Genomic DNA, 15806 nt, shown 5'->3' with positions numbered 1-15806 from the left:
ATTTTGTAACATCAAATCCAATGACTTTTTTCATTTTTTTTTTTCTGTTGTTATTTCACCCGAGTTTCCATATTATGCCTGCTACTCTCGTTGCTTAGTGTAGGTGGGTCTGTGTGGAAACCTATTGACAAAAATGGGCACGAATATTTCAACCCCCCTCCTCTCTCGTATATTTCATCGGGAAGTATCAGTACACTATTAAATAATTTCCTCGTTGAGTCCTCACTCTCCTTCATGGATTATAGCTGGATAATTCGTACGATGTGGTTTATTGTGACTCGAATCGACTATTCATCTTTCAGTTTTTTTTTTTACATGTGGCCTACCATGCATATATACAACAACATCAAATCACTGCCGGTTTGATCAATCAAATTAAATAAACGCTCATTCCATTGTAGGTCTATCACTTTGAACTTCATCAGAGGTTGGTTTCTTTACAACCCTTTACAAACCCTTTACAAAAACAGAATGAAATATAGATTGAACTAAAACGGATTTAAGACGCGTAGCGCTTCCTGGCTAAGAGACACCGACTCCCGTTCCTTAACAAAGAAAATAATAGCCGGATTACAAGTAAAGCCTACCTACGGTAGACTTAAAGGAGTTACCGTCACTGTGAATAGCTCCCTATAAAAAGAAAGATGCCACCTTTATATTGACGCGTGACTGACGTCACTTGAAAAGAAATTCGATAGTTTATGTGAACACTTCCGTTGGTCGAATGCAGTGGCCAAAGAACGCAGACTATTAGTAATAGGTTACATTATATACGGTAGCCTATACGGTCCCCCTACCATTCCGACCCTACCCCGCTATTGTCATCCAGAGGCAAATGAGTCAGACCATGCCCTCTTTTTGTCTTCCATTTTTGAACACACATTATCGTGTACTGTACTTCTCATTAAGGAGTGAATCCATACAGAATCAAACATTTTTATGAAGAACCGTTGTTAGAAATGAAGTGCTAATCAGCGCAGTAATTGGTATAAAATAAAGGATTCGCCAATTTGACCGAATCCTGTACATCCATTCATCTACTTCCCATTGCTTACCCCCTCCCTCCGTCCTCCCGAAATTCCTCTCATACCCACTGAAATATACTAACCCCACCCCTCCCCCAACCTGTGCGGGGTTTTCATATCTCTATTTATGCACACGGGTTGCTTAAGTTGCCATCTCATAATTCGTTCACTTTTTTTTAATTATCTAAGAAGGCTGTACACAATCTGATGCGCCATCATTTTTGTATCTATATGCCAAAGAAAATTTAACGTTAACATTTTAACGTTAAAATTTAAGATCATTTCATGTTTGGAATTATCAATAATTAACGGAATAACATCGCATCATTCAATGTTTACATGTCACTTTGCCACCTTTCCGCCCTGCTTTATAAAATAAATAAATAATTAGTAATCTGGTTAGCAAAGTTCAGAGTATGCAATCTTCCTCTTAAAAAGGAACATGAGAACATGCCATGTTTGCTTAAACTTCATCAAATATATTATTACATTTTTGCTATATCCGCGAGAACGTACGAAATATTGGCAAGTGAAGTGTAACGGGGTATTCTGGCTATAGTGACGTCAGTACGTGCCATGCAAACAGACCGTAACCTATCGGGGACGCTATTGCTGAGTTGGTGACACACAAGGACATCTGAAAGACAAAAGTGGTGGTGGGGGAGGGGTGATGGGGGAGGGGAGGGGGAGAAAATGTTGATATGTGGTGTTACCCCTCCTAGAAAAGTGCCATTCGCTACTTGCCACAAATCAACAGGGTATACGATTTAAACAAAGCGTGTCTAAGTCCTTTACCCTGCATGCTTCCTTCGCATAAAATACCTGATTGTATAATCAAATTTGTTGTAATGGTATTTTTCTTCTAAACTAAGTTTGTCACCATTTCCTATAAAGTTTGTTAGAGTATAGTCCTTAGTCAGAAATGGGTTTTATGCAGACTCGTAACGAGGAATTCTGATTTGAAGGCCCCAACAGTTTAAGGAGAGGCACAGTACTATTTGTGTACACATGAGGTGGGGGGGGGGGGAGATGGGTGGTATCCCCTTCTGTCCGGTGTGGTAAAACTTAGGCTGAATTTAACAAGCAGGAGACAAAACAAGTTTTGGGAAGCAGAGAGCACCAAAGGCTGAAGAAATGAAGCAGACTAGAATACTGGCAAAACATGGTGTTCCCTCGATGCCGTCTTTACTGCGGAATTTCCCCAGATTTGGCAGTACACCCTCCCATGAACCCAGTGCAGACCCTTCCTCCTCTTTCTCATCCCTAATTAAGTTTAACTCTTAAGCCCTCTTGACGCCGGTGGTTCAACGTTGAGTTAGGTTAAGTAATAGAACAGTTGGTAGTTTGTCAACTCAAAATATATTTTAATTTGAAAATAAGTTCTACAACGTAATGGTTTGATTATTTAGTTTCGCATTTCATTTTGTGATATTATCTCAAAGTTTACACATTCAAGTGTTAGTTTATTTCATGATCGCTATTGACGCCAACAAGTTTTGACTATGAATGCGGATTACCAGAGTTTATTCGCTTACAATTCTCGCTCTTTAGAAGCCTTTACCCCATTGGTCAAAGAGAAAGCCAAACTGTTATCACACGGTAAACCTGATTGGTTGATGCATTAAAAGGATTATGTCTGCGTAGTATCAGTTGAAAACAGGAAATGGTTTCTTCTTGTTCAAGTTAAGATATTTATCATTCAATCACATTCAGACTTTAAACTCTTGACAAACTTCATCTTCTTTCAAACTTCATCGAGGTCCTGCTTCGTTTTGAACCAACCAGTTTCTATAGTTTCCATCAGAACACTTCGGTTGTTATTTTAAGTTCCTTTGCGAGAAAAACTCTTTATTTGTTTGTAATATTCTCTGTGAATTTTTTCCTTGAACATTGCATTTATTGTGATAGACCATGCAGTATAATTTGGGATACGGTGACGCCTACCAATGGTATGTACCTACGCCTAATAACCAGAGGCGTTCGGCGAAGGGGAAACAACGTCAAACCTATACCCGTAGGATCAGACCGCCGTATACTTACACTGAACTCATTAGTCAGGCAATCATGGCGTCCTCGGAACGGGCCCTCACTCTCCGTCAAATCGTGTCCTGTTTAGAGAATCGCTACCCGTGTTTTCGTGGACCCTATCGTGGTTGGCGGAACAGCATACGTCATAACCTTTCAGCTAACGAATGCTTTCGGAAAGTTCTTCGAGATAGCAGCAAGCCAAATGGTAAAGATAATTATTGGACAATGAATGAAAATTGCAAACATTGTCTAGAGAAAAGTTGTTTGTCGAATTCAACCACGTTGAAACCTCTTCGAGAAAGGAATACGTTTGATGACGTCACGGCATTCAAAAGAACTAGCCAAGAACTTGAGACTAACAATAACACCTTGCCGGATGAAAATAATGCAGCGGAGGCGTTTGTTTTGCAACAAGTAAGTATAATTACATAATATACCTTTACACTATAATCTTCAGTTGACCGGAGTTTATCTTCCCTAGCTTTATTTTTTTTACGGCAGTCGGTTTTTTTTTAATTTCAATTGGTATTTCAGCAGTTCAAAATAAAAATATTAGCTTCAAAGAAGAAATATCTGAACCCCTGAAATTAATGTGTCTTCAACTACAAATAAAAAATGAAGTTAATCTTTCATATTCCTTGTCACTCTGTGTTCGACCCAACAGCAAACTAATATGTATATGTAATTTAGTTAACTTGTCGAACCTTTGCAGCAGATATTTCCCAAAGATAATTATTATAACTTTTCACTGCTACTTCTTTCAAGATCAACGGCATGTAGTTTATTTATTTCAATGTAGCTATACTACGTATGAGTGGTGGGTTCTTATAAGTTCCACCACTACTTTCCGTCATGGTTGTTACGGCGAAAAATAATCTTCTTAGATTCGCCCTCAAATTATAAGTTTGTAAAAAACTGTAATTTAAATTATTGATATTACAATGTCAGTGAAATTGTCACAAAATGTGACATCTTCGATTGTTAAAAAAAAAACATGATCCTTCCTTTCTGGGTGTTTCCTTTAGTTTATTTATGTTAAACATATCGTATATGACAAAAGGGAATGGGGTAGCTAACGTTAACTAACTTATACTTGTGTTAGGTGATGTTTGGTGTATTAGTGAAAAGTATTATTATACGTTAAATATTCATTACCTTTTAATAATCGTTAATGACGTTTTTTTACAACATTTTCTACTTATGTTATTTTATCTGTCATTTAAAAGTGGGTATTCGAACTGAATCCAATTGCAAAATCAACTAGCACATCCACCGCCCTCTGAGGTCTATTTATTGTTCATCATAATTTCATGTACAGACCGTCACGTTTCATTTTCGGCAAATGAAATACCTCTCGTATCAAGCTGGCATGTTCCACTATTACGAGAGGGGTGTTTATAACTTGTTGTACTTTATATTTGTATAATATTCACACAGTCGTTGTACTGAGCAATGTCTTTGTTGTATTTAATAGTGTTGCGCGTCATGTACATAGTTAGGTGGTAAAGGCGATTTTAAAGCTAATGTCTAAAATAGTTCATAGCATCGGACATGCGACAAATAAAATAATGTATTCAATTCCCAGTAATATCATTTTACCAGAACCATAGAAAAGACATTGTGAGCAGTTCTTGGTAATATTTCTTAGGAACGAAAAAAATCATTGACTTGTCAACTGCAGAATAACAAATACCGATAAAGACAAGCAACAACTTATACATTGCAATTAGATCAGATTTGCTTGGAAGTATTATTTGACGTAGAAATTATTTACAGTTACTCAAATTTTGTGTTTCCCTCAGGTTGTGGGCACCGAACCCAAGGTTGACCAACAGTCTGCTGTCATAAAACCGATAGATCTCTCACAGTCGTACATGGACACCATAGAAATTCGTGAGCCGACTTGTCCTGAGAACGCCAGTGTACCAACGAATGGACAAGCAAGCAGTGGTAACTTAACTGATTGGCAAGAGATGACGGCATTCAGTGTAGATAAATTTGAATATTCATCGGACAGTAATATCCCGCCTCGACAGATGTTTGAAACGCAGAATCAATATCAATTACCGCGTGCCTACGTACAACATAATCAACGCCCTTTTCCAGTACACTTAGCGACTTCACAGGGATATCCCGTGCCTCATGATACGTTACGTAATGGCTATTACGCGCCTCCGTACAATATGGTGGATCAAAATATGTACTTCTATAACTTGAATCAAAATCAACAGCAGTACTCGAAAATGAACAATGGCAACCACCGTGGAGCAGGGTCTCAAATAGCGGAACAGGTACACATGATGAACGGTAGAGTACACCAGGAATCGATGGTCTACCAACAGTTATGAAAGCATACGGCCTACTATGAACTGTAATTTTAACAACTCATCGCTGTCAAGGGAGTACCCCGATGGCGTCACTATTACGTTACTATAAATGTTTCACAACTAGGACACATAAGAAGGTGTTGTGCCTATGTAGAGTATAAAAGGGCCTAGACCTGCATTCGTTTTCTCACGATATAGAAATGGGTTTTTTTTTTTCTTTATTTTTTTTTTATCGATGTGGATGTGGTGGAAAGAGAGACAGCCGGAACCTTGCTAGCATTTTACACCCCCTTCTCACTGTTAAGTTGGTAACTGACTATTCATTTCTGTATATTAGCTGTGTGTATAGTATAAGTAATATTGAAAACAATATCTTGAAAATACCCAGATTTATTACAATTTTTTTTTTTTTGAGACATCGGTGTCAATGCAATGCAATTCATGTCGTTCAATTTTATGGAATATTTACAAGCATATAAACGGTAGTCTTAAAATATGACTTGCGTATATTGAAAAATCAATTTTAGTTCATTCTTAAAAGACATACATATATGTTCTGGTTTACAATGGTCAGTGTATCAAGTTTTTATCACTTTTGCACGTGTACATAAATTCTGAAATATATACTGCAGTCGTCGAGTGGACCAATCACACAGGCAAATTTTGTACCTTCGTTACATGGTTGTCATAGTTTGGGGATAACGAACATTCTCAAATATGTGTTGATTTACATTTGTAAGAATCTGAGTGGTTTTTGGTTCTGAAATGTATCTTATTTTGGTAATGTTATAATATAGGTTTACACTGTAAACTACGTTGAGTGATATCTTCGTTTTTAATGTTCTACGCTAGTAGTGACCAATGTACTTGTTACATCAGTGTGAGCAAGACTTAACGTTAACTTCGTATCCTTAGAATATGAATATGCCTTTATGCTCAGAAATTTATTATAGTATACACTAATTAATCTGTTCTAATTATAGAGCTTAAATCATTAATTGTTACGAAAAGGAAAAATAAATTCCTTTTTCTTTTCTCAATTTCCTTGGAAGCCAAAGTTATGATTTCTGGACTTTTTTTGCGCCATGTTATATTTCAACAGTAACATGTCGGTCACTTTCGAGTAGTTTGCATCGAACACTTTGTTAGCCAAATAAAACTTAAAATAAATTGTATAACTCCAACGTATCATGAGTATTTTTGTAACTTTCAATTTTTCCTCTTATGTGTGAAAGTCAAAGCAAGTATGATGAACTGTATCTTACAAGCTGTACGCGATAGGGGCCCAACCACTTGTAAAAGGAGGGGATCAGCACTCCCACTGACATATTATTACCTAATATCCTGGTGTACGGAACATGTAAGCTATATATGTGACGTATACTGAAAAACTCTTGTCTTATAAAACGCAATATGCAGCCCAAAACAAATGTCGCGATCACTACCCTGTTACGCAATACAAAGGATTAAATTCCCCTCCACCCCACCTTCCACCTGAACATTCCTAGCTGACAAAGTGTCTTACGGGATCTAAAGCTACTTATATGAGATCTTATTTTATAATTTTCAAATCTGTGTTAGTGTAATAAAGAAGATGTGACAAAGTTTGTATAATTATGAGGAAAGCACGTTTTCATATTAACTCCAATAGAAAGCGAGTTGTCATTCATAGAATGACTACTTAAATAGATTGACCGATATGAGAAGATAGTCACGTTTAAAGAGAGCATACAATGAATAACATCTTAGTGATTAAACCAGAGAAAATTTATAATAATGAAAAAACATTATTCAATAATTAATTCTATAACGTGACAAGGGGGGGGGGGGGGTTGGGGTAGGTTCCTCTATGTCAAATTGTAATAGCAGCGGGAGGGGCTGGGAGGTCGGCATCGTCGTTAAACTCAGGGGCACCGAGATGCTGTAACAATCTCTGATCTGATACAGTATTTTACCCTATGATGCTTAAAAGTTATACACTGTACTTCAATGAAACAGATGCAAATTATAAGACAAATAAAGACGCCAAAGATGAGCGCCATTTGAAGTAATGAATATGTTAAACTTTTCTTCGTTTTCGTTCTCTTTGTCGAATGGTCGAAGAAAGTAACTCGTCTTTAATCTCGACAAAAGATCCAAAAACAGGCAAAGAAATTACGCCATATTTTAGTCAGATAATTGTTGACCCTTTCCTTTTCCAATTCCTCTTTCGATGGTCCGCTCTCCTCTCCCGTGTATACCTGAAGATATCCGACGTATTTGATTTCTTGAAGTCGAAACAGGGAGGTTGTTGCTATTGCTTTCGGCGTTTCAAAAGAATCACACCACAAGCCAAAATAATCCAAATCATACAATGTGAGGTTTCCTTGTACGGTGAGAGTTACGTTGGTTTTGTAGTATCGTAACAAAGGAGTATCTCTGCCAAAAGAAACAATAGGAACGACAATGGAAGCGGATTTAACACAAGGAGACACAATGACGTAGAAATAGGCAGTTCTGACGGTTTATTGAACCTGGGCCCAAATGTACCACAGGGGCCCGCATGGGATTATGACTAAGGTAAACATGAATAACATAGCTTTGTGGCTGTCACACGATGTGTTTGTGTTAAGTGGATCTATATGAGAGGGTGAAGGCCTACCAGCACTCACTCTTGAAGAGGGGCACATGAATCCTTAACTACTACGTCACTGGGTAGAAATGCTCCATTATGAATATGTAGTGAACTTATGATTATCCAGTGACTATAGCGTTATAGCTTATAACGTTAGGTTATAACGTTAGGTTGTACGGGTATAAGGAATGTTAAGATGGAAAACATTGTTAGTAAGCCTGGCTTCAGATGTTCATGAAAATACAAAATATGCGTTATTGCTTTGATATTAATTTGATCATCACTGTCAACCCACCCCTGTCCGGTCATCGTCACACGCCTGAACGATCGTGAGTTATGGCTGATGCGACTAACAATTTTCCAGACTCACTTGCCTCTAAAAAAAAATTGCTCGACAAAATGCAAGCTTTGGGCTAACACGTGATAAAGAACCTTATACCACTGATTGGTTCAATATTAACGAATGCTGAACATAACTAATATTTATGAAAATCTAGCACGGAATGAAACCCTTCAGGAATGAGAAAGAAAACAACACGCGGTCCTAATTTTAGTTATGTTTTTCGTTGTTTGAATCAACGGGCTCCTAAACTAGTCGTCTGAAAATGGACCAAATAATTTATAATGTATTTCTTAATTCGGGAACCGTGGTAATTAACGAGAGGAAACTAGAAGGTCAAAAGTTCAAATGGTTAATAACCATGCAGGGGTTTGATAGCTACTTATAAATGGGATATAATATCACTTCATGGCGTTAAATCGTAATACACTTAGACCATGCATCGAGTTTATCACTGCTCACAATGTATCCGCTCCTAACCGAGAATCCCCGTCATACTACAATGTAGAGATGGTTTACAACATGAATTCCACATCACCAGTAGGAGCTAGAGGGCCGGAAACGAGACGGATTCGGTCACATTGGAATAGTTTATTCATTAACTGTATTCCTATTCATTTCTTGGAACCCTTGCTTGCGGAGAAGACAATCTTGACTCGGGCTCAGTTTGCAAGATCTCGTTCTCAGAGTCGATCACGATCTTTATTTTACTGTGGAGTCAAGTACAACAAATGTTACTCACCTATCGCCGTTGGGAGAGGGTAATCGTTGAACGCGATAAAAACCATTCACTACATCAACGTACGGTAGTTGTCCATTCTCAACCGTGGAACCTTGAGCACCAACCCAGAAATAAGCATCTGCATAAAAAAGGAAACTTAATATATAACTATATATATATATATATATATATATATATATATATATATATATATATAACTATAACTATATATATATATATATATATATATATAATATATATATATATATATATATATATATATATATAACTATATATATATATATATAAATATATATATATATATATATATATACTGTGGAGTATATATATATATATATATATATATATATATATATATATATATATAATATGTATGGGTTGTTGTGTACGCATGTGTAGCTATTGTTACTTACCCGTACAGCCTCCATTAAAAGATAACTCTTTGATCAGTATTTGCTTTGTGTTTATAGCGTCGACTCCTTTAGCATTTACGCCATAGTCCTTAGCAAATGAAAATCCATTGTAAAGCCATATTACGTTAACGGGGATGAACGGAGGAACCTTTGCATAAAATAAATAAAGGGAAATGAAAAATAAAATGAAATGATGAAGACGATTTACAGTATTTTGAAGTATTGTGTGTTTATTATTGTGTGCTTATTATTGTGTGTAACTATTGTGTGTAACTTTTGTGTGTAACTAGGCGGAAAGGGGAACGACATGGGAAATATCCATACCAAAATATATGTGGTATGATCATGTTACATTAACGGTTAGGATACTCCTGTTTGTCATACAAAGGGAATAACCATGGTATGAGTCGCTCGAGGTGACGAAACACCAGCAAAATAGCATTATCTGGTATTTCTCGTTCTATTCTAGCAATTCCCAAGCTCAAGAATACATGCCAGGAAGAGGAATTTGAAATAAATTTCCTTCTTCAATCTCCTTTTTAAACTAATTGTAACTTTTCATTACTACTCACAGCAACAAAAGTTTCATTGTCGAAGGAAGGTGGGATATTCTTTCCGGTGAGATTAAAGAACACGTGACCAAGATCGAGGATGAATAGTTCATTCCACAATGCCAAATAACCGACATCGAATACGCTGTAGATATCCGGTAGGGTAATCGTGATGTTGGCATTCTTATACCTTGGAACCCAGCCATTTCTGTAAAAGAGCATTTTTTGTGGTTAAAACGAGTTGTTCGAGTTTCAATATTACCTAACTTGTCTGGATAACTTGAATTAAAAGATAACCATAACTGTTCACACAATTTGCTAGATTTACCACAAATGGTCACTTGTCATCCTATAGTTCATTTGGTTATGCTCCCGTCTTGAGGCCAAACCTCGAATATTTAATTGTCTTTACCTAAACCAGCTCTTCGACGTCTCTGAAATATTTTGGAGGGAAGAACAGGCTACGAAAAATGTATATAGTTTTGGGAAATTTCTAAAAGTTTTGGAGGAAGCAGTGATTATGAAGTCTTAGTTTGTTGATGTATTGTATGATTTACCAGATAATCAGCTCAAGCTTCTGCAACATTGTACAAAGAAAATCATTATACCATCGCTTTATTTTATACGCTTTCATCATGCTATGCACAATGCCCCCCCCCCCCACCACCACCACCACCGACGAAGAGAAGGAGCAGTGGCTCCACCTCGCCACTCTTCTCCAAGCTACAAGCATTCTAAATCAAAAAGGATTGAGGAGGGGGAGGGGAGGTGAGGGGATAGGGGAGGAGACTTGAGTTCTTTTTACTTGTCTGTGTCTGGTCCAGCGACCTTTATACCAGTCTGAGTGACTCGCGGTCCAGTCCCAATCCAGAAGGTAGTAGCTGTGGCAGAATACGACAGAATTAAGTTGCGTGAGTTTTCGTAACTTATTTACTTACAGCAAACACAAAAACGTTTTAAAACGTTATTAAAACGTTTTGTCTTTTGCTTTGATAACGTTATTTGTGGTGTAATAAATATGTTACGAAAACGTTTTCAGGCTATTATTTCAAAACATTAATATAACATTAATATCTCATAACAACGTTATGCCGACGTTTTTATAACACCACAATTTAACGTTATAAAAACATATTTTAGAGACTCTTTTTAAAATGTTATGATAACGTTGTGTTTGCTGGGTATATAACATCAGGCTAACCAGAGATTAGGTACTTTAGTGTTATTGCTGTTACGATACAAGATAATATTAACGAGAGAACCATAAATCGGTTGAAAATATGATACAAAGTTTCATATAAATCCATTTCTGATTGCTTAGCAATTCATGCAAAGAAGAATAAAAACGGGAAATTAACCCCGATGGTAATATCTGCTCACAGTCTACACAAAAAATAAACAGCATTAAGAAAAAACATGCTAATTATCGTCTGCTGAATTCTGATTGGTGGACGCTATAATTTGAATACTCACTTGGTGAGTTACCATCGTAGTTGAAGTTAAATAGCCCTATCTGTTGACTATTCAGTGCTACTGCGTCTGCGCGTACCCCATGGATACGATATCCACTTTCAAATCCAAATTCTCCCAACGGATAGGGTCGAGGTGGAAGCAAGTTACGGGGGATGTCGACTAACTCAGTCAATTGTCTAGAGAACTGCGAACAATGGAAACGGAGGGACGTAAGAACAACAAGGCATTGTTTCTCTGGTCCACTCTGGTAACTGTGTCCGATGGAAATATTGTTGAAAATCAACTGTAGATATATTCTACATCACGATCAAATGACAGTTTTAAAGGAAGATTTGATTTGCTGAAACTGAATATAGCTGTGGCGTTCTTACGAATGCATCTGGCAACGATAGCGTGAATGACGTCATCAAAACAGACGAGTCATGATTATCATATTTTTTTTTCGTAATTTAAACAAAGAAGAAATAATGAAGAAAAAAAGTTAAATTTTTCCTGCTTAAAGTTATAGCTCAAAAATATCATCTCATCCAATATAAAATAAATTTATTTTGCGTTAAGAACAACCATTATACTTTTTCACTTCGTAAGGAACGAAATTTTAAATATTGAACAATAGGTATCTTAATTTCGACCTTATATCTTAAAATACCGTTATAATTAGTAACATTTGTCACTTACACGTAGCATTACTATCCCATCATACTCGGTGATCTTGTGACCGCCAGGAATGTTAAGAAGGAAGTTTTCTCCTCCATAACCTCTTTCTAGAAGTGATGTATTCCTGTAATGAACCAATAAGAATATAAATACTCAACCTTATACCGCTAACTTGAACCAACCCTCCCCTCTCCCCCCCCCCACCCCTCCTCCATTCTCCTTCCCTTTTCCGAGTTTCTGGCAACGAACTATTTTTTTTTTAAATGACCTGCAGTTAAGCACCCGCGTATATATAAAATACGAACCGTTTATGACATAAAATATATCTGCCATGAATCACTGTACCTTTCGGGTCCGATAGTTAGAACAACTTTTTTGTCGAATACTGCATCCTCTTGGAAGGCGGAAGCGTTGATATTAAGCTGGACGGCGTAGAAGCGAATATCTGCGTTAAAAAAATATATGTGAAAAAATTCATCACTTGGAACCCTACAAGTTGGTCAGGCCACGGTCAGTTTATACGCAGTTTACCTTTTTATTATAAATTGCGTAATATACATTGGCAGCGTGAAATCAAGCCATACGGATGCCTTGGTGCGCTACCATGCGTAAACACCCTTTCCGGTTCTGCAATTCCGTTCTATTTTTTTTTATAGTTCTGCGGAGTCGGTGCAGATTAACCAGAACAATACAGGGACATGAAAGAGACCCCATAATCGATTAGTTGGTAATTCCACCACACCAACGTGTAACACAAAATAAATCTACGTGCATGTTAGTTAACGCTTGTAATGTTTAATCGTCGTTGCACTCATCCTTCTCCACGCTCCTCCCCTAATGCCCACCCCCACCCTATCCTAACATGCTCCCGCCCATCCATTTCCCCTTTTGAATGAATTTAAAATTAGTTTGATACCTTTCAAAAAACGAATAAGAAACTTTCACGGGAATATGGGAAATATTAGTCTTACATCTGTTATCAGCATATTCTTCCAAGAAAAACTTGTACACAAAGATGGTTTTCTCGTCCACAGAGTACAAAGTTCCCTTGATTGAGTCGGCGGTTATAGCATCTGAGGATTGTGGATTAAGGGATCTGTACCCATCGAGTGGCCCAAGAAGGACTCCGTAGTAATCAGTCCCTTCAAACAGAAATAAATATGAATACATGCATATGATTACAGGCTGTGAACTAGAGGACGTGTTTACGTATACGATTACAGGAACAATCGTGTATATAAACCGAATGTAATATTTGTCTCACGTTGCCCTTTAACTAGCATGAAATTTGTCAAGACTTTACGGTATAAGAATAAAAATTTCACTGACCAACACCCAGTTTTCTGTTGTTGTATTTAAGCGACTTTAAATGGGAAGTTCACGTTAAAACCAGACATTTCTATGTAGGTCATGTCTATTCCAAACTAATATACCCTCTTATATTGGATTTTTACCAAAACGAGTCCAATATATTTCAAGTGAAACAGTCGTCGCCGCCAATTTGAAGAGTGGTCAAACAATAAGACAAAATGGCCGCTCTTCAAAACTGGCGGTGACGACGGTTTCATTTGATATATTACAAAGTCGTTTGGTAAAATCAAAATTGATGTGAGTTATTAGTTTGAAATAGACATTGCCTGGAACATTTAAATGTCTGTTTTTTTCCTGAACTGCCCATTTAAGTTCTGTTTGAGGAGAGACGGTTTCGATGTCGGAATACGGCAGTTATATTTTGCAAAAAAAATAAAGGTTGTTCTATGACGTCACAGATAGTAACGAATTTCTTTACTTTTCGGAGAAAGGGTCCTGTTGGTGTATATAAATATTCATTTATTTCTCTGGAATTCAATGATAGCAAGTAAGTATCCAAATTAAATGACGAATAGTTAAAGATTACCGTTGGGAACTTGTCTTCTAGGCCGAAATTAAGACTCACCGTTGGTATGATAAAGCTAACGTGAAGTTAACATATGAATTTGTATAGACTTAATCTCAGTCGTTTGCAGTGACCAATGTATGGCTAAAATAGTTATTTAAGTCACAATATTCAGCATGTGCTTGTTTTGAAGTATGTAATAGGGATGCAAATGCATAACATATATGTAGCAAGTTACATGCATGTTTTATATTAATTTCATTTACCATCCCCTGTGCGTCTCTAAAATTCCATTTTTCGTCTGTATTGTGGGCAACGGATAAAGAATGTGAGCGGTTGCTTTTTGAATGAATGCCGCCCCTCCCCCTTACCCGTCCGTCCTTTATTGTTATAAATTTACATGCACAATGACGTCACGAAGAACCTGTTACATACATACCTTTCCGAGTGTCACCATTTCCCATAGCGTCAATAAAACCGGTAAATACCAGCAAAATAACTAAATTCCACATTAACGTTGCCATAGTTACAACTCCTGTAAGTAAAAAATATGTGATGGGAAAATGTTCTATAGATTCTGATGACGTCTAGTTTTAACAACGTTAATTTGAGTTCATCGACACACTTGAGTGCATGGCAGGCCGTCTGTGTCAGATAATGGAAACGACGTAAACCAATGTAAATGTGTCAATACAAAATTTAGACAGCAATGAAACACTCTTAAGAAAAAACGTTACTTGAGCCGTCAATTTAATTGGTGAGAAAATATGAAATGATACTCACCCGTTTACGATCAACATTAAATAAACGTTTTTAAAGGATACGATGTCCCGATTTCAAAGTTGCAGAATCTAATTTAGTGGTATTTGCTCTTCAATATGAATGCTTTATCTGTGTACGAACACCAAACAATTTGATACACTGTCACCAAATTCCTCTCACATTGAGGCTGTGACCCGTATGATCAATATTGATTAAGAATGGTGAGACCGAATTTCCTTTTATCTTCCAGGTTTTGTATATCCTCATATACCCTCAACAAGGTATGAAATAAGATATCTACTTCCGCTCGTCACCTAAATGTATAGAAGAAATATCAATTTACTGAAATTTGAAATAGACTCCAAAAGATCATATTGCAAATGAAAAAAAAACAGCACCAAGGTTATGAGGTCACCTTATAGTAGTTGGTGTTGAAGTTTGATCGCGTGTTTACGTCATGGTACAACTGCAGTATATGGGGATAAGGAAAACGAATAAATGAAAATACACCTCGACCCCTCCCCCTCCCGGTCAGCTGTGAAATTCTTGAAATATCTTAAGAGAGTCAAGTTGCTACAGCAACCGATGACCGATAATGATCACAGGCAATTAATTAGACTCTGCTGAGTCTGCCCAGCGACGCAAATGAGTCTCCCTACAAGAACATAGGAAACTGTTACGGCTGTTATATTTTCCTCCCCTTTCTACATACGCTTCACTGGGGCCGGTGCAATCACAGGAACGAACCGCTCGTCGCGTGATAATATATTAAACTTATCGACCCAGCGCATTTGGCAAAGAGAAATTGGCCGATACGCCTTAACAAAGGCTAACAATTATTAGAGCTGTGACTGTATTATAATAACGTCTTATGGAATAAACACTATGATACCAACTAAGGGACGAGTACAATGTGAGACTTTGTTATGTAACCAGTCCAAACATTGGAGGGGTAAGCCGGCGAGGTGGGGGGGGGGACCATGTACGTTGGACAGGGC

At 37.2% G+C, this 15806-nt stretch overlaps 2 protein-coding genes across 2 annotated transcripts; one reads left to right on the top strand and one right to left on the bottom strand.

Moving 5' to 3' along the window:
• Window positions 1-2691: 2691 nt before the first annotated feature.
• On the top strand, window positions 2692-6324 carry LOC139965647 (uncharacterized). Its single transcript, XM_071968240.1, has 2 exons — window positions 2692-3467; window positions 4856-6324. The coding sequence occupies exons 1-2, from the start codon at window positions 2937-2939 to the stop codon at window positions 5399-5401; spliced, it is 1077 nt and encodes a 358-aa protein (XP_071824341.1). The 5' UTR covers window positions 2692-2936; the 3' UTR covers window positions 5402-6324.
• A 661-nt stretch (window positions 6325-6985) lies between these two features.
• LOC139965646 (protein Skeletor, isoforms B/C-like) lies at window positions 6986-15025 on the bottom strand. The gene is made up of 11 exons (XM_071968239.1): window positions 14830-15025; window positions 14486-14581; window positions 13142-13312; window positions 12516-12615; window positions 12192-12294; window positions 11514-11697; window positions 10846-10921; window positions 10062-10248; window positions 9490-9637; window positions 9077-9194; window positions 6986-7798 (listed from the first exon to the last, which is right to left on the bottom strand). Exons 2-11 carry the CDS (start codon window positions 14568-14570, stop codon window positions 7498-7500), a joined length of 1473 nt encoding a protein of 490 aa, XP_071824340.1. The 5' UTR covers window positions 14571-14581; window positions 14830-15025; the 3' UTR covers window positions 6986-7497.
• Window positions 15026-15806: the final 781 nt, after the last annotated feature.

The sequence above is a fragment of the Apostichopus japonicus genome, chromosome 3, assembly GCF_037975245.1.
Source record: "Apostichopus japonicus isolate 1M-3 chromosome 3, ASM3797524v1, whole genome shotgun sequence".
NCBI lineage: Eukaryota > Metazoa > Echinodermata > Holothuroidea > Aspidochirotida > Stichopodidae > Apostichopus > Apostichopus japonicus.
This window is presented reverse-complemented; position numbering and strand designations above follow the sequence as displayed.